This window comes from Notothenia coriiceps, unplaced genomic scaffold (genome assembly GCF_000735185.1).
Source record: "Notothenia coriiceps isolate Sejong01 unplaced genomic scaffold, NC01 NC01_scaffold00037250, whole genome shotgun sequence".
Lineage (NCBI taxonomy): Eukaryota > Metazoa > Chordata > Actinopteri > Perciformes > Nototheniidae > Notothenia > Notothenia coriiceps.
In genome coordinates, this window is record NW_011369951.1 from 13,511,249 (window position 1) to 13,530,628 (window position 19,380).

Below are 19,380 nucleotides of genomic sequence, written 5' to 3' on the forward strand. Positions count from 1 at the left end.
AATATTAATCTAATATAATAAATTAGATTAGATATTGATATTTATAGTTATTGATCCCAATTTGGGAATTTATTTTGTCACAGCACCATGTAGATAAAAATATATCAACAGTAGAAAATAAACAAAACAGAAAATATATAGATATATATAGTGAATTATACTTATAAAGTGTATCTATTGAATACACAATATAAATATACAGAATTAATAATGATATATTGACATTTATGTAGTGAAATTACTATTTTAAACCTTTTTTATATGTCTTTTTCGTTGTTTGGATTACTTTTTCTAAGTTGCTTTAGTTGATCAAACTACACATCTCTCTCGGGCCTTGGGTTACTTTTCTGTAGTTCATCTTCTTCCAGTGTGAAGTAAATGGTACTGTATCTGGAAAACAATAAGAAAGAAAGAAATAAAAGACGTCACTTAATTAATTATAAAAAGAAAAGGGAGTCACATTTAATCTACTTTTCATTCTTAAATAATTACTTTTTAACACTGCCTCTTTAAATCGTCTATCGATTGCTCGTGCCTTCAGGGTGAAAGTTGAAAGTTCGTCTACATCTGAAAACAGGAGACACGTGCGGGTTGAAAAGTCGTAAGTCTGATAAACTCAGTCACCACAAATGCATTTAACTATCCTTAAACAATGTTTAATTAAAGCTCATTGATTGTTTGCGTGCGTGTTGACGAGAAGCAGCTCCAGTAGTTTACTTTGACTTTAGCAGGAAGATGCTAACGTCAGATGTCTTAGCTATAACCACGCATGTCGGTGTTAAAGCTTGTTTTCATTATGCTATCTGATGAAATGACACATATTTGCCTTTGCGTTTAACTTTTAACGATATATTGTTGAAAATGTGTGTCTGTGTATGCTTACCTGGCTGAAGTTAAGTGCCATCAGTTAAAGGTGTTTTTTTATTTTATGTTTAAAACACCGGTTTCCATGGTCTTTTTATTATAGATGTCATACACTCTTCTCTTGTCTCTCACCCAAGTTGTGTATCACTGCTAGAGAGTGGTGGAGGAAGTACTTCGACCTTTTACTTAAATAAAAGTAATTAAAAACGCTGCAATGTTTACTTAAAGAAAAGTACAAACGTATTGACACCCACATATACTTCTTAATAAATACCAAATAAATACATTAAAAGCAGAACTTATACAGAATGGCCCATTTCAGAATTAGGTTTATTATGTTATTGAATTGTAATGATTGATGCATACATTTCACTTAGTTATGCATATTGTAAAGGTAGGGCTCATATTAACTATTTACTTTGTATCCTGGGTAGCTTGTGAATTTCCCCAAAGGAATAACACTTCTAAAACTCGTCTTCTCCCTCCCCTCTCTTCAGACCTGTGCAGCAGTAGCACCATCTGCAGAGATGGCGGCCATCTACTCAGGTATCCATCTGAAACTGAAGAGTCCTCATACTCAATGGGAGGACAAGCTAAAGCTGGCCCGTTTTGCCTGGATCTCCACTCAGTGCCTGCTCCCCAACAAGGAACAGGTAACCACTGTTATGTTACAGGTGTTTGTGTCTTCACAGAATGACAGTGGTTGCTGTTGTTTTTAGATGTTCTGTGTTTACTGTGAGAAGTGCCTACTGTAGTTTATTATCTGACAAAACCCATAATGTACAGTATAATCAATCATAATCAAAGACCGGTACCAATTGTCTACACCAGGCCTATTCAACTGGCGGCCCGCGGGCCAGATGCGGTCCAGAACCAACTCCCGAGTGGCCCAGCCTCCCGTAGCCAAATTCCTACACTAGTACAGACCATGAACGCAACACTCCGCGTTGCATAGAAACCACCAAACCACAACGCAGCACGTTTTTTGAAAGTGCATCTAGTGGTGCTAGTAACGGTGGTCCTATGATAGCAACTCTAAAACATGTCTCTCTCAACTCTGAAGCGTAAACAGAGACAAATGAATGTCTGGCCCAGCTGAATTTTGTAGTTATAAAATCTGGCTCAACTGAATGTGTAATTGAATAGCCCTGGTCTACACTTAAAGAGCAGCAAATCGTTTTGTTAATTATGTTATTTACATTATCTGCAGATTATATGTGTCCTACAGTACACCTTTATTCCAATAAAGCCTTTTTTGAAATGTATTAATTTTAGCAGTGCTGTAGTCTTTTTTTCTTTTGGATTGCTTTTGGAGGTACTTTTAAGACTTTGGCATGAATCTTAGTGCATGTTTTTCGACCAAATGTACCCTTAAGGTAATGTACAGTGCTATATTTTCTATTTCCATTCATTAATTGGACAAGTTTATGATAAATAATCTCTGTGTCATTTCAGATGTACATGAGTAATTCATATTGTCTGTTTTGAATTATTTGAAAGCAGCTTATACATGTCCACCATGTACTCTGTCTCGGCCCTCTTCACATGTAGGTGCTGTTGGACTGGTGCACCCACGCTCTGACGGGCCGGTACAACCAGAAGGTGGAGTTTTCTGAGGATGTTCTTGAAGGACTGTGGTGTTACCTTGACGATCTTCTTCACAGCAAGAAGCTCCACTCTCTTCTGAAGCAGGGCAAGACCGTCAGCCTGAGGCTCAACATGGCACAGGTGTGCTGCAGATACTTTCATAAGAACACCAGCACACATGTACACCCTTTTTGCCTCACCTTAAAAATAAATGACTCTGGTGTGTTTCTCGCACATACGATTAGATGCTTTGGCTGCAGAGCATTCCTACTCTACAAACATGGTGTGTTGAGATTGAAATATGAGGATTTTACTGACAAACCTTTTTTCTTTTTATCTCTAGCTGCTGCTTGACCGTCTCCAGGAATGTGCACGTGTTGGCTCTAAGTCTCCGGTGTGTGTGTCCACCATCCTCAGTGTGTGTCAGGGCCTCTTCTCTTCCCCTGCGCTCTCGTCTGTCTTCACCACAAAGTATGATCTCATAGTTGATCTCCTGGCTAAGCTCTGCTCTCTGGCCTGCTGTGAGCTTCAACAGCCATTGCTCACAGAGCCCTTAGTGACAGAATCTGTCACATGTGGGGATGAAGTGATGACTGAGAGTCATCAAATCGATTTGGACCATTCCCAAATTGATCCGATAACTGAAAATCCTCCAGTTGAGCCTGAGTTAGACGCTAATAAACCCCCTGCCAAGCCAAAGGAAAATGTCCGCTCAGCTAATTTGTTTGATGTCTTGCTTCAAGTGCTGTCATGTTATTTGTCTGTCCAGCGACAACAAGCCAATCCCAACAGAGTCTCTACCATGGTAACCAACCAACTGATCCAACCTTTAGTATTACTTCGACACCTGCTTACCTCTGGGGAATTTGCTGCTGCTCACACACACCTGCGCCTCCGTCAGCAGCTGTCCAGAGACGTCCGCATCAAGATTGACTCCATTCTCCAGTTAGCTCTGTTCCCCTCGGAGCACCTGACCGCCTACAAGGACGAGCTTCTTCCATCTAAAGAAGAGTCTGGGAAACGCGGTCCTGGAGGCGCAAAAGGCCCCTTAAAGCCAGTCAGTGCAATACTCTCCAAACTGAGTGCTCCAGGATACTGTGAGCCGGCCCTCCACTACACTGTGAAGTCCAACACAATGTCTCTGCTGTTTAAGTTCTTTGTGGAAAGCTACGGAAAAGGGAGAGGAGAAAGTGATGAAACACACAGGATGCTGTGTTTTTATTTCCTCACCAGATTGGTCCCAACCTTGGATATGCATCTCGATGAAAACTCCCCTGCCAAAGCAGACCAGCCAGTTCCTGTTACCCCGGGGCAGAAGTCTCCCCCATCCTCCCCCGGTCCCCCAGAGAGCTGGAGCCTGGCTCTGCTGGCGGTGGAGTCCCTGCTGAACCAGACTCTGTCAGCTGATATTTACAATGTAGCAGCAGACCGGATCAGACATGCAGAGGTCCAACTCAAGTTTTACGGAGCTCTGGGACAAATGCTCTTCAACCACGCCCAGCCAAGGTAAACCAAAACTCCTTGATGTATTCAGTTAAAGGTGGAGTCTGTGATTCTGGAGAAAGTCTGTAGCTATTTGAACAACAGTTTGCTCTCCTTTTGGCCGGCAAGCAAATCAAGGCACACTCCTGTATTGGCTGGAGCCTTTAAAAAAACAGCAATTTAACCGCACCATCACTTATATTTAAAAAACCTCATTTATTTACGACATTAAGCCAAGCTTTATTCAAAAAGTCATAAAAAAGCTTTGAGTGTAAAATAAAAAGTGTAAACCTTTGAAGTGTGACCTTTTTCTTTGTTAAATTGTTGTTATCTTTTCCTTTTATCCTTCAGCATCCCGGCATGGTACCGCTGTTTAAAAGCGCTGTTGAGTCTCAACCATCTGATTATTGAACCAGACCTGGACCAGCTGTTATCTTCAGCCTGGGTTGACTCTGAATGCATGGAAGCACGAGTGCAACGGGCCAGACAGGTTTTTACATTTAATCCTAAAGGACCTGTGTATTTCAGAAAAGAAAACTCAACTTGCGAATGCAGGATTACAAATGTGTGAGACATTAGTTTTGACTGAGACCAAATGTTTGTTTCCCAACAGCTCCTGGTGTGCAGTCTCCTCCAGACGTACACTAAGCTCCGTCAGCTGCCTCGCTTCTTCTCCGAGCTCTTGACTGTGATCTGTCAGCCAGCATCAGACAACCTCCGACCTCCTCTGCTCTCTGAGGGCGCCTCCGCCTCGCTCAGGACTTGTCTGCTGGACACTCCTTCTTCCCAGGGGCTGGAGATCTGCTCATTAGTGTTGGAGAGCATCAGGACACATATACTACCTGACATGGTGCAGGAGGAAAGAGAGGCAGAGAAGATGGAGATTGATGGTGAAGTAGATGACAATGGAGCGAAAAAAGATCAGAGTAGAAAAGATGCATCAAAGAAGCTGTTCTCCCTCAGTCAGCTGCTACATGTTGTTTTGTTTAGTCTGAAGACTCTAGACAATGCCTCTCCTCTTCCCATAGTCAGGCAGAGTCAGGCTTTGATTGTGGAGATGCAACAGGTTGTCAAGGAGCTACTGAATCTCTTGTCAACAGAAAAAAAAGCTGTAAAAACAAGTTCAGTTCAAAGTACCCCACGGAAACGCAAAAATCATTTGGAGCAGAAAAAGTCGGAGCAGATGTCGGAGTATAACATGTGGGAACAAAAGACCCTTGATGCCACTCTGCTTCTCCGATACACCTTGGTGGAGGTCGGCACGCTGTTTGATATCCACTGCAGCAAATACACAGCGCTGACAGCCGCTGCAAGCGAGACTGAAGACCGTGCTCCAGTCCTAACACAGATAGAAAGCCTCCTCTCTAGTGAGATTGTTCCGTCACATCTGCAGCCGTCCTGCAGCCCCTTGAGCCGCCTGCTGCTCAAACTCCTCACTTTGCAACAGATGAAAAAAGTTCTCTTAGATACCCCCTTACTCTCTGAACCCAACACAGCAGCTCTTCTAATCAGCGCGGCACAGTTTATTTTAGCTAAATCAGAATTAGAGTTGAGTCTGGATGGAGAGCAGGTATGGGATGGGCAGATAGCGAGTGTGACCTCCAGCTCTTACCTCGCAGCTCACTGGTATCTCATCACATCCAACTTGCCTCTGATTGCTCCTTACCTGACCGGAGAAGATGTGGGCTGTGTGGCTGATATGCTTGTTGGTTCACTCCTCAGCAGACAAACCAACGGAGGAAAAGGCTGTCCCCCCGGCTCTCTCAGCGTGTCTCTTGTATCATCACAACTTGTCCAAAGCCCCATTCTTGCCGAGTTGCCTTCCCTGTTCTCTGCTACCGTTTGTTCCCTTTCAGACAGGATTGTTAGTGTTCTCAAGGCAGCTCATATACCCAAGGTTTGTCCTACACTGTTGAAGATTCAGGAGAAAGGAACTGGAGCTTGTGAGAGACTGCCTCTGTCCACACTTGTGAATAAAGAGACTATAGTTGAGGATATATTGGCATCCTCAAAGGCTGGAGAGGTGTCTGTTTTGCTGACTGACACACAAAGCAAGGAGCTGGTAGACTTACTCCAAATCTTAACCAGTCTAAACCCAGACGGGATGAACTCTGAGGATATCTCCTCTGTTTTTCTCCTGCTCTTCTTCATGCTCACCTCCACCTCCAATCAGAAAGCCGTGGAGCCTCCTGAATCTGGAGGTGAAGCTCTCTTCCTGGTGAAGCTGCTCAGGATTCTCACCTGTTTCCTGGAGGGTAGAAACTTCCAAAGTGTTTTGAAGCTCATCCACGGTGGGACCCTGCTGCAGGCCTCTGTTTCCTCTCTCCTCTGGCGCAGCAACAATGGAGCATTCGGAGTCACAAGCAGCTCCGATTGGTTGGATTTAATCAAAGAAGCGCAGGGCTTCATCAGGGCCTTAGTCCAGTTGATTATAATCAGAAACAGCAGCGTTCGACTCAACCTGGACCAGTTTGTCTCATATCTTACCACTGAGGAGATGTCAAACATGAAAATAGTGGCCCCCAGTTCAACAGCTGTGTCAGGTAAACCAGGAGCGCCCATTTTGTCTGTTCATCTCCTGCTGGCATCGCTGACCTCCTTCTCCCAGGCAATGACCTCTAACTTGGGGAAGAGTAAACAAATGGATCAAACTCTGACTCAGATGCTCACAAGAACGACCGCTTCATTAGGACCGGCTGTTGAGTCCATCCTTAAACCCCAAACTGTCAGCGAGTCACCCATCCAACCGGGCAGCGTCCTCGGCCAGGCCTTTGTAGTAGAAGTCGTGACGGTCATGCTGCACTGCGAGCTGTCCTCACTGTCAGTGGAGGACGAGAACAAGCAGAAACAAATGAGACACATGGCTCTCTATCGGGGCTGCTGCCAGCAGATCCTCAAAGAAATCAGTTGTGCCCACAGGCCGTTGGACTTCCTTGTTTCTTCTCTCCATTTCCTGTCCACTTTCTACAAAGCAGTGGAGAAGACCAGAGGAGAGAGGGAGGAGGAGGAGAAGGAAGGGAAGGAGTTGGACGAGCTGTACATGCAGATACTGCAGAATGTGCACAGACTGCTGACAGGTACGTGAAGCAAACAATATCCTTCACATGTGCAATCAGCCAGTGTTTGTCTTTCATTATCCTCCTCTGCATATTGTACATATTGACACAAGTTTACAACTGATTTAATTTAGATAATTCTATGTATCATGTCTTAAAAAAGCAGCAATTTAACAGCGCCATAAATTACATTTATATAACCTCATGTTCCAGATGTCCATTTTGATACATTTGTAGTTTCTAGGAGACATAATATAAAATTAAAAAAAGCAGGAAAAGGAAAGTCATTGTTATAAAAAGCAATATATCTAAAAATGTGGCATCATTAATCAAAATGCTTAATTATATAGACCAGCGGTTCCCAACCTTTTTTGAACTTAGGGCCCACTTTAGAATCAAAAAACTTTTCGTGGCCCTCATTCAACCATAAACAATACGGAGGCTAAATAAAGTTCTCGGAGCACTTTTGATTTTAATTAGAAAAGGAGCTGGCTATCAGTAATAAACAGACATTTGTATTACACGGTTTATTTGAATACTCGATTCTGATTGGTCAATTCAGAACATGTGACACGTTGTTAATCCAGTAGTACAGACCGCTTTCAAGGACTGTAATAACCGTTGCTAAGGAGGATCAAGAAAGAAAAAGGAAAAGAGGTTAAAATAAAAACAAATCTTAATAATGAAATGTTTCCACACAAATCATGTTTTGCAAATTATTTGGCGGCCCACTTGCAATGCATTTGCGGACCACTAGGGGGCCGCGGCACACAGGTTGGGAACCGCTGATATAGACGGTAAACATTAGAAACACTTATATTGCCGTTTTTAGTGCACCATCACTGCTCATTTCACTCATTGGTAAATTAACTCTGACAGTGTCAATCAAAACTTTATATAACACTTATTTAAGTTTTGTTTTTCAGTAACGCATCAATATCCTGATTGTGACACTTCTGCTATTCAGCTTCTTGGCTCTCTGCGAGTGATGTGTGTGAGCTGGAGCCGGCTGTGCAGGAGCTGCTGCGCCACCTGCTGGAGAAAAGCACAACGGGTCGGTTTAACCTGCTGCTGCTGCTGATCAAAGAGGGGCTGGACACAGGCAAACTGAGGGCAGGAAACTACAGGGTGAGGGTCAACCCTGATCACTTTCATACATTTAGATATCCCTTTAACTGTTTGAATAGAGTCTATTTATTTTTTATGTGCAGTTTTTACAATGTGTCATATGAACAGCTCTCTTAATTGATGGGAGGGAGATTCTGCTTTGTTTTTTCCCCACAATGAATCATATAGGCTGTCGCATTGAATGACAATCAAATGATCAGATTTCTCCCTCTGTCTCTGTTCTCCAGGAGGTGCTATCTGCAGTGATCATCATTAAGCTGCTTTCCTGCTGTCAGTTACCTGAGCCCTGCTCTAAAGCTCTGTGGCTCATTGCACCACAGATTATATCTGCCATGGTGGTGAGAAACACACACACACACACACACACACACACACACACACACACACACACACACACACACACACACACACACACAGTCCCATGCTGCAAACACATCAAATAATTTGTCTCAGTGGGCCTGTTTGTTACTCATAGAAAGAAAACACAGTTTGTGTATTTAGTTGTTAGTATCAGGAGTTGTTTTGGGCTAATCCATTTATTTTTTAATTGGCATTACGCTCGTCGTATCAGCAGGGGAGAGACCAAGTAATTGCTTTGCAAGTTACACAAGTAATTTTCAAATCAAGTCTCAAGTACCAAACTTTGATTTGCAATTATAACAACAGAGTAAAAGTATAATTAAATTATCAATGCATATTCAAATGTGTTTTTGTTTGTTAAAGAAAAAGTGTGTTAAAAATGCGACTAAGCCTAGTTATATAAAAAGTTATGCTGCACTTTCTAAGCATTTAATTAGGTTTCTTAAAAACACAAGTTCTAATCTTTTGGCTTAGTGGACTGGATCAAGTATTTGTAAAGTCAAAGGGCTCAGGTCCAAGTTTAGTCATATGTCATTGGTTTTAATGTCCAAGTTGAAATGTATGTTTTTGGCCATTCGGTTGAGTCTAAAGTCATTAAATGTCTGAACTAAATGTCAGACCTTGTACTGAATAATTAACATTTTGTTAAATGTCGTTGAAAATGACCTTCAGGAGTGGTGAACAGTATTTCAGGATGAAAAGACAATTGTACTTGAGGATTGCAGTTTTCTGAAAGCCTGACATGAGGCCTTAACATTATGTTAACGGTATATAAGTACATGTTTGTGAATCAGAGAAAATGGGTTGAATTGATATCATAGTGCACATGCTGGATAGAGGTATACATTTCTAACATTCGTAGAGGAAAATCATAAAGAAGGAACTCTCAGTGTAACATGCCCAGATACAGAAACACAAGCAGGGCACAGTGACACAGAGCATTTTGCAGTATGTTTTCCTTCGACCTTACATCAGTAATCATTGTAGGGACTGGAAGCACATGTGACAGACGTCGTGAGTGACTCAGCAGCCAAAATGACAATCACAGTCTGCTGGTTTCCGTCAGAGAGCCTGTTATCTGTATTTTCCTCTAAGGCTCTTTTAGGTCAATGTGGTTTCCATCAGAGCTGCTGGGAGGAGCAGACAGACAACACAACAATCTGCTTAAAACATACTGTACACACACAGTTACACACACAGCACTTTCTTAGTATGCTAACCATGCTGCTGTGTCATCTGTCTGATCTATTAGATATTTAATAGCAGTAGAATAGGGGCGGTTTTGGCGCAGTGGTTAGAGCGTTGGTTATCAGATCAAGGGGCGTTGGTGAACTCCAGTTATCCCACCTTGGCCGCCACTGCGTCAGGCCGTTGTGTCCTTGGGCAAGACACTTTGCCCGCATTTGCTCCTGTGGGTAATGTCCACAGTAATGACTCTTACATCTTACATACATATGTGTAATAGTAAAGCGCTTTGAGCACCTGTAAAAAAAAGCGCTCTAATAAAAAATGTAATGCATTATTATTATTATTATTACTATTATTAATAGATATAAAAAGTCCTATTTTTTGGGGAGCAACACACAGATCTTGAACAGCATGCAATTTGGCAAAAAAGAGTAACATCCGAAATAGGTTTTATGGTAACATAATAGGCATTTTTCACGGAGGACATGTTGACTTGTCACAGCAGAAACGGCACAGGTGGAGATAATCAAATAAATGATGGCTGAATTTGAGCTGCTTCGGTTTAAGCTCCCTAAAATGAACAGAGCCATTGTTTGTTATTAATAACACCTGTGCTCTTCCTGCTATGATGAAGCAAGATTTCCTGCTGTCGAAAAGGCCTGCAGCTGTTGCCAGGATCTTGATTTTCATATTGAATTCTCTAACAAATACTTTTAGAGAGCCGTAAAAGGTCATTTAAAACTTGTCCCTGAAATGTATGAGCCTTTGTTCATTTGCAACTAGGGATGGGTTGATATAGAACTTCAATAACTGGATGGTACATTTCCACTAATATGCACTCGAGACTTGACAATTCTTTCTAGTTTACTATCATGGCAGATATGTCAAAAGAGACCCTGATTTAAAATAAAACTGAAAGTGTCATGATTCACGCTGTGTTGCTGTTTTTAAAATGCCATTTTAATCATCCCTTACCATATTTTGAGGACTATATCAATTATATCATGAACTGCAATTTTATTGAACAGGTTAATCTTCACATAAAAGTATTCATGACCTGTTTGCACCTACCTGCTTGCATATTCTTCCTCTAACTCTTCTTCTGTGTGCTTATCCCTGTTGTTACAGTTTTTGGTAAAATCCTCCACGCAGGACGTCTCTCTGACCGTTCCTTTCACGGTTCCCACGGTGACGTCCATGACATCACTGCTGCGTCAGGGCGAGGGGCTCCTCACCAACCCTCATCATGTCCTCCTCATCCTCGGGGCGCTGCAGTCGGTGCCCCTCGACCACCTGACCCCGCCCGTCTACCACTCGGTGTTTCTGGTCGTTCATGAGGCGTTGTTTGCCATCATCCAGCGTCATCCACAGGTAAGAAGAGGGTTCATGGAAGGAGGAAGCTAACTTTAAGATGATTGTATGGAAACACTGTCAAAGGTTTATAGGCGTAGATTTAATAGGGGATTACATTGGAATCTAGGGTTTGACTTTGCCTCTGCAACAAGATGTGATAATATTAAAAATACAGTTATTAATGCATGTGGTCTAACCTTACACACAGCCACCAACAAGTGCAGCAGAAATGTGTGAGTGAGACAAAAACATAAAATATGCCAATAAGTGTATTAGATTTTTCCAGAAGATTTGAATTATGGTTCATATAAACTGAATCGCTGGTTAAATAAATCAATCCTACCAGCTAGAAGGTTATATTGTTGAGTGTTTCTTGAAACGGTTTTACAAATGTGTTGATTTAACTTGATGGTTTTTCTAGGTGGTCCTAGTGTTATATCCTACCCCTTTCCATTTGTATCATTGAAGGTTGGCTCAATCAATCACAGAACATGCAGGATAAGACTTTCCTCTGCTCTTTGTGATGTTAAAAATAAAACATTATTTATCAGGCACTTACCCTATTGTGGCCTTTACAGAAACCAAACCTAACCTTTATGTGATAAGGTCATTACAGCTCAAGGCTGCTGGTATAAGGTATTAAAGAATACCTTATTTAAAGAATATGCGGTGTGTGTGTTTTAAACCCTGCAACCCAGGATGCCCCAGAGGAATGTGTCTTTTTAAAGAAAGGATATTGCAGCTACCAGAGTCATGCTGCAGCCGCACCAAACCACAAACATCCCAATTCCCAGTTTTTACTGGAACTGCTTGCAATGCACCCTAAGAATACAAAAAATACATTTTCCCAAGAGAGAGAAATTTTTACTGCAAATATAAAACATTCAAATGATAGTCCACATTTCAGCCCACGGAAACTGTTTGCATTTTTGTTGTGGTGGTGTTAATGTGATAATTTCTTTGTTGTACACTTCCTGAAATGTTGACTATTTTTTTTGTTGAGAAAAAGTGACATGGTGCAGCTGCTTTGAATAAAACAAGGAAAGAACCAGCTAACTGATATCAGATGTTAGGGTAAAATACAGCGGGGAAGGAGGGGTAGGAGGGAGGTAAAGTGGGGGGGAATAAAACTGAGAGACGAGTGGAGGCAAGAACAAAACAACAGGGTAGAAATGAAATAAGAATGACAGACAGAGAACAAAGGACTTGCGATTTGAATGCGATGCACGAGGGAAGTTTCAGGAAAAAGTATAAAAGAAGGGAGCGAGCTGGAGAAAGGAGGTGTGATAGGGGAGGAAGGGGGGAGGTAGGGGAGCTGGCATGCAGTGGTGGTTGGCATGGAGCAGGTATAAGTTGATGGAAACCATTACTAAGCCCCAATTAGAGCTGCTGACATCATCTGCTCCTCGTTTATATTCTCTCTTTTCATCCCTCCTCGGTCCACTTCAGGCCGTGAAAAGGGAACAAAGAGAGAGGTGTGGACGGGAAATGCAAACGTAGCTTTAATGGAAATCCATTTTACTTCAGTAATTTTTGGAGTGTAGCTTTATAGCTGCTCTGTTACGACTTAATTAGTGAAAACGATGTGATGGACAGATATTGCAGGACAGTTTTCTCAAAGTAAAGAAGATGTTTCTCTGGTAAACTTCTAACATCCTAATTTCCCCCTTTTTAATCTTCCCATAAATCTTCTTAGAATGTACACAAAAAAGAAAGATTTTATCAAACTGGCAATATCACTTGTGTTTGATCTATTCTTCTTTGTTGGGGGGCTTTTTCTAATACATGAAGTGAAAAAATGTTCTTCATTGTTTGTGGATAATTGTTTACATATTTCCGTGTCATCTGGCCTACATATTTGGTGTTCATGTTGAACAACCAAACTCCACTAGAATTTTGAAAGTGTGTCAAGCACTCGGGAGCTACAGTATTTAAAATATGGATTCAAGTTCAAGTCTGTGTCATAAACTGTTAAGTCAGTTGGATAAACATCAAGAATATATGTACCATCCCACCGCATCATTGAAAATGGAGGTTTTCCCAACATAAACAATGGTTAGATTATTTGGGGGGAGGGAGTAGAGGGATACGTCATGAATCACAGGTCCTGAAACTGAACCAAGATGATATGGCATGCACTGTAAACATTCAGCAACCAAAGTGCTTCGGTGGTTTGCTTGTCCTCCACTCTTTGTGGCTGTGGAAAAACCAGCATAGCAGATTTAAACAACACTTTGAGTGTCCACACCTATAATATAGGTTAAGTCTACACAATTCTGCTGCAAAACAAATGACGTTTTATGACTGTGAATGTCTCGTGTGTCCAGGTGATGCTGAACGCCGCTCCGTCCTTCTTGAATATCTTCTATCGTCTGGTGGCATCCATCATGCAGGAGGGACGGCAGCGAGGGGACAGTGACACAGGTAACGTGCAACCACTCTAACCAAAGGACTTGTTATATTACCATACATAATGTGGAGGTAAATACTGGCTTTGGGAAAAAGGACTCCACTTTCTGTGCAAATACCTGTTTCATTTACCTACTTTGAAAAGTATAGGAGTTGAGTTTTCTCTTACGGCCCGTCCACACAGCAGCTTTAAAAAAATCTTGAAAATCTTGGAGCTGGGCGTGCCTGAAAGCTTGGGGATTTTTTGCGAGCAACGCGACCAACAACCAATCACATAAATCTCCCGCCCCGACATACAAAGCAATAGCAATGTTAAAACGAAGTAAACTGGATATAAACTCCGCAAACAGGCGAAAACCTACCAGTTTCACCCACTGTCTCTGCCACCTCCCTCCATGCCTGGTTCCTCCAGTTTGTATCCTGGTAAATAGTTCTGGTCGTAAAGAACCGAGTGATTTGCTACCGTAATTTCTCGTTTGGAATATGAGGAAATGAACTGCGGTCTGGCTCTCCCAGCTTGCACGCGGTTTGATTGGCTACTATGGCTAGCGCTTGTACTGTCAGATTTGCATAAACGGGATTTGATTGGCTGACGCTTCCAGCTCAGCTTCAAAAGTTGAACATTGCTCAACTTTTGAATCCTGAAAATCCTGAAAATCCTGGAAATTTTCGCTTTGCTTCCCCACAATGCAGTTCGGCGAAAAGCGAGGCAAAGTGACATCACCCCTATTCAAAGTCAATGGGCAGAGAAGCGTTGGAAGATTTTTTTAAAGCTGCTGTGTAGACGTACCGTTAGAGAGAGTAATAAGAGAAGTTTATAACAGTCCTGAAACCCTGATGTTCCACACATGCAAAAATAATTGTTAAAGACGACATAATCTGCTCATTTTCAGGTTCATATTTGTATTTTGTGCCTCTATTGTGACATGCTTTAATGTAACATAAGTAAACAAAAGAGTCCAATGGATGTGTTCCAGGCGGGGAGTGTGTGGGAGAGAAACTCCCTCTGTATGGAATTTGGGGATTTTAGCCTTTTCAGACCATTTACATGCATTAAAACCTATGTAACACACTACAGGAAAGGGAAACCCCTCACCCTACTTGCGACCAAAACCATAACTCCTTAGCACAACTGAGACATACTATGATACTGAAGACTCATACCACACACAATCATACGAGCACGCAACGCACGCACGCACGCACGGCACGCACGCAGCACGCCACGCAACGCAAACGGCACGCACGCACGCGCGTCGCGCACACACACACAAACACACACAACACACACACACCATGGAAGACGTCGAGACACTGCATGAACTCGGTGGTACTCCTGGCTGTCACACCACTTCGGAGAGCCGACATCGTCGTTACACTCTCATTGTAGGAGGAGAGATAATTAGACCTCGTGACCTCTATGTGCAGTGCAGACCTTGAATTCTTTTTGTTGTTTCTTAGTTCAAATTTAATATTATTCCCTCAAATGTACCCTCTATTTTTTTTCAGGAGACTCTAGTAGGGTTTCATATGTGACGCGTTATACAAACCTGAATAACGACTCTTCACCCTTTAACCGTGTGAAGATGACATGGAAAACTCGAATTTAACTAGATGGCAATTTGTTACCAACGATTATGTTGACAAAATTTTTGTGTAATTCCTACTTTACAAAACAGTAAAGAATTGTTAACTTAAAGCGTTACAACCAATCTCGTCGTGTCCTTAGTTTGTTGTCTTTTGAGAGAGGATGAACCATTTTCTCGTGTGACTAACCGACCCAGTGGTTAGTAAGTACGTAACCCTCCACCTCTAAATACGTTGTCTACCAGACGTCGAATGTTACGCCTAATATATTTTTCACATAGTTGAAACAGAAAAGACCTCCGATGACTAGCAACTCCACCTTCCCTTTAGTTTTGACGGTTCACAAACCACAGTACTGTTTATGGTCTAGGCATTGCCTTTCTCGATCCTTTCATAATAAAGACAGAAACGAATATTACATAATTTACACCGGGATATNTAAGGCTTTATGAAATCCTTCACAGTAGACATTTGAACATATACAATAGCTGATCACCACTTTCATTGAATTTTGGATGATTTAGTCAACTTTGTAACACCCATGGTGTTCCCGGTCAAAAATGACCGCCATAAAGAAAAGGAATTAGTAATCATCCGGATCAGATAAAACACATACACACACACACACACACACACACACACACACACACACACACACACACACACACACACACACACTAACAATTTGACACATTTCCCGCTCTTATGTGCCCATCACCCCACATGGATCACACCTGGCACACGCAATACATGTTCAGTGTCTGTTCTTTGTATATTTACTGCAGTTCTTCATGGATACCAGTAGTCTGATACATTATTTACAGTTTGAAAGGGTGTTAAATGAAATGTGGTGATGATTAATGGTCTTTGTGTTTCTGTAATAGCAGTTAAAACAGGACCGGTCAAATTTGACCGCGAACACCAAAGTAAGGGGGGGGGAAACGAAGACGATAGGAGGGTTAATACTTGAAACCTATTCAGGATTGTATTGATACAACTGGAAAAACTGAAAATGTGACTGAAAGATATATTGTACTGTATTATCGTTTGAAACAAAAAAAAATAAAGCTCTACAAAAAACAATGCCACAAGAACAAATAAATGCTTGAGTTCAGACACCTAAATACATATATGTATATATTTTATTTATAAAATAATAAAACCTATAATTGGTGTTGTCTCCTCCCCCTCAGCTGCACAGAGTGTTGCTGCCCCCCCCTGGAGACCTCAGCACCCGACAGTCTCTGGCTTTCTTCGTGCAGCCGGACGACGAGGCGCTGATCTGCTGCTGCGACGGATCCAACAAATACCCTCCAGTGACGGGAGGAGGATACATCGCCGAGCGCTTCAAAGCCTCATACGGACAAAACTAAACCTCTGCACATCACTGAAGTCCTACACAAACCTAGGAAGTCTTTTATCATGTTTTATCAGCATACAAATGTTTTTACATTCTGGATATAATTGTATTTTCATTGAAGTAAAGAGACACAAACTCAAAACGTGCAACCTCATTCATTTTATTGTCCACATTCAAACCTTGTACTACAGTTTCATGAATCCTTCACACATGGCGTCGGACAGATTTAACAGCTTTCTGTAAAAGGCATAATAACTCAATTGCTTCATCATAATTACTCTGAGTTGTTATTCTATCGCTGACCTTTACTAAACTCAGTTTTCACCCTGTAACGAGCTCTGTATGCTTTAATATTTCCCATCTATTAGGACAAAATGTAACCTGTAACGAAAGTGTAGAGAATAAATTAAAACATTCTATCAGGAGAAAGATTCACGGACACAACTCAGTGTAAACAGACAGCCACTTTAGAATCCATACAACTCTTAACACCAACAAAAAATAATCTTCAATTAAAAGATTTAAATATATGTAACTTCATCTGTAAACTAAAGACACTTCAATCATCCGGTTCGTAGGATATATGGTATGGTAAAATTAAAACTTTAAGAAGGATTTTTTAGCTTCGTGTGCAACATTTTCACAGGAGGATTGTGGGTAATTGTAGCAGTCTGGAGTCCTCTTACGGCTTATATAAAAAAATAAAAGGTAAATAAGAAAATCAACAGTGATCCGACTAACTGAGAGCCTACGGTTTAAACCAAAGTTCCTATCCATGATCACATTTTGAAGCAGAAAACAAATATGGAAATTAAGGAAAGTATTTAAAGAAATAACGATATTTCCCGATTCCAAAAATGAAAAAAAAAGAGTATAAACTCTTTCGGCAGCAGCGCTACATAAACTTTGAAGTTACGTTTTTGACATTCATTTTTTAAGCATCAATCTGCTCTCTTTTATGGGATAAATAAATCATTTCCCAAATATTTCCTCCAAGAGACAGAATCAGTGACAATGAATTACAGTGTGCACAAAACAAAACATTCACTTTCGGCTCAAGCACCCCGCCCCCTTTCAGCCCAAAGCACTTCCCATGGAGAACAGACTCATGCTGTGATTAAAATGACAAAAACAAGAGGGTGGATTGTCCCCAGGGAAATCTGGACCAGCTCCACACTTCAGATGTATGCAGCTACAGCAGGCAGAGTGGACAGTGGCACCAAATCTGAAGCCTAGAAATCAGATCCTCTTATGTGCGCTTATTATTTAGACATATTTCCGTCAAGTGGTGTAAAAAAAAAAAAAGACAAAAGGAACATTTGAACGAAAATGGGGAATAATAACAAGGCGAACACACACTCACACACTCACACACATACACGCTCACTGGCAGCACACAGAGCCTGCTAAGAGTGTCCTGGCACTGGGACATCGGGGGGAAGAGGGCGAGAGTTTCCTGGAACAACTGGAGCTCCACCTGCAGCACCGGCTCCACCTGCAGCTACAGCGCCCGGATCTGCAACAGAGTCACATAATCACACGTTAATGAACAGCGAGATAATGATGAAACTTAAAAAAGTTAAAAGTTCTCATTTTAGCTGATGACAGTTTTGTTATCACGCAGAGTTGTGATTGATTGATTGATTTTTCTTTATTTTTTGTGTCATGCGCACAAAAGGCCAACCCTCATTTCCTGTGTCTGTCGTGGCATCACAGAATAACAAGATAGCTAACCAATCGGCCCTAATCATTACATTAGGATACTTACGTTTCACATTACCTTTTATCCTTTCCATTTCTTCTACTGCCTGAGAAGAGAAAACCGAGAAAGAGAATGTTAGACAATCACAAAATAGGTAAGGTTTGCTCACTTTAGCAAAGGAACCAATCAGTACAATAACTGCACATTGAGTTACAGTTTGAAGCGTCCTTATATCGCTTGATTTATGATAAGAAATGGGGCGAAGCCTGCGAGCTAGTTCAGGCAGTCAACTCGAGCACCTCGAACACGTGACGCACCTCGTCCCTCTTACAACCAACCAAACACATTCTCCTAAACATGCCGCTCTATTGAAGCTGCCAGGTCTTCCTGCCTCTGCCTCGCTATGCTGCTGCTGCTGCTGTGTTCACTGCTATTGCTACGTTCATGTTCCTGCTGCTGTGTTTCATGTTGCTGCTGCTCGCCTGCCCCACCACCAACAGCAGCAGGAACATGAACGTAGCAATAGCAGTGAACACAGCAGCAGCAGCAGCATAGCGAGGNCCCATTAAAATAATGGTTCCTGGTAATGTATTAGCGACCCCCACAGAGGTATGATTTCACTGCGTCCGTGGAAGCTCAGACCCCTCCTCAGCTCCCGTTGGCTCCCACATAACTCGAACCCTGCATGTCTATAACCCACTGGTTTCCAAACGTTTTCACTGAGGGCAACATACAGAGACATAGGAAGGGCTGGGCCACTCAGTAGAGGTGAGGTATATTGCCTCATAAGTTAAGTGAGCAAAATCAATCAAATGTGGGTAAATCATGCTTGATACTTGAATATGCATTAATAAAGAAAACAGCCTATCACAGCTCTCCATAGGGTTTCATTTATTTTGCTTCAAAAAGTGTTAGCAGCTCATTCCTTAAAACAGAAATATAAAGGGTATATTTCTGGTTTGTTATGCAATTAAGTTATTGGGCTTCTTTTGATCAACTTGTTAGAAAGTGTTTTCAAATGAAATGTCTTACACATTACACCTTTAACATAAACACGATAACATGAATGTATTATTGAACAGATCTGACAGGCTGCATGCAGTAGGCTGAACACACAAAGTCACTGTGAGACAGCAGAGCACAAAGCCAGCGGTGGAAGAAGTACTTTGAGAAATACCACAGTGTACAACTACACTGATAGATGGGAAAGTCCTGTATTTAAATTCCTACTTAAGTAAATGAACTAAAGTAGCATCATTAACATATACATTACCAGAAGTTAAAGTACTCATTATGCAGAGTAG

General features: G+C 41.6%; 1 protein-coding gene and 1 long non-coding RNA gene across 2 annotated transcripts; one reads left to right on the forward strand and one right to left on the reverse strand.

Annotated features, from left to right (window-relative positions):
* The first annotated feature begins 528 nt into the window (after positions 1 to 528).
* Positions 529 to 16,387, forward strand: urb2 (URB2 ribosome biogenesis homolog). The gene is made up of 11 exons (XM_010796750.1): positions 529 to 601; positions 1,362 to 1,517; positions 2,416 to 2,592; positions 2,795 to 3,957; positions 4,285 to 4,423; positions 4,547 to 7,010; positions 7,957 to 8,117; positions 8,345 to 8,455; positions 10,794 to 11,036; positions 13,346 to 13,447; positions 16,208 to 16,387. Exons 2-11 carry the CDS (start codon positions 1,392 to 1,394, stop codon positions 16,385 to 16,387), a joined length of 4,866 nt encoding a protein of 1,621 aa, XP_010795052.1. The 5' UTR covers positions 529 to 601; positions 1,362 to 1,391.
* Positions 16,388 to 17,639: 1,252 nt separating this feature from the next.
* Positions 17,640 to 18,302, reverse strand: LOC104967015 (uncharacterized). The gene is made up of 2 exons (XR_800717.1): positions 18,143 to 18,302; positions 17,640 to 17,890 (listed from the first exon to the last, which is right to left on the reverse strand). It is a non-coding gene; the product is annotated as an uncharacterized lncRNA (long non-coding RNA).
* Positions 18,303 to 19,380: the final 1,078 nt, after the last annotated feature.

Bases quoted from the DNA above. Each gene is read 5' to 3' on its own strand.
- urb2 (XM_010796750.1), top strand. From the start codon at position 1,392: ATGGCGGCCATCTACTCAGGTATCCATCTGAAACTGAAGAGTCCTCAT. The intron at 3,958-4,284 runs GTAAACCAAAAC...TTTATCCTTCAG, and splicing joins TTCAACCACGCCCAGCCAAG to CATCCCGGCATGGTACCGCT. The intron at 8,118-8,344 runs GTGAGGGTCAAC...TCTGTTCTCCAG, and splicing joins TGAGGGCAGGAAACTACAGG to GAGGTGCTATCTGCAGTGAT.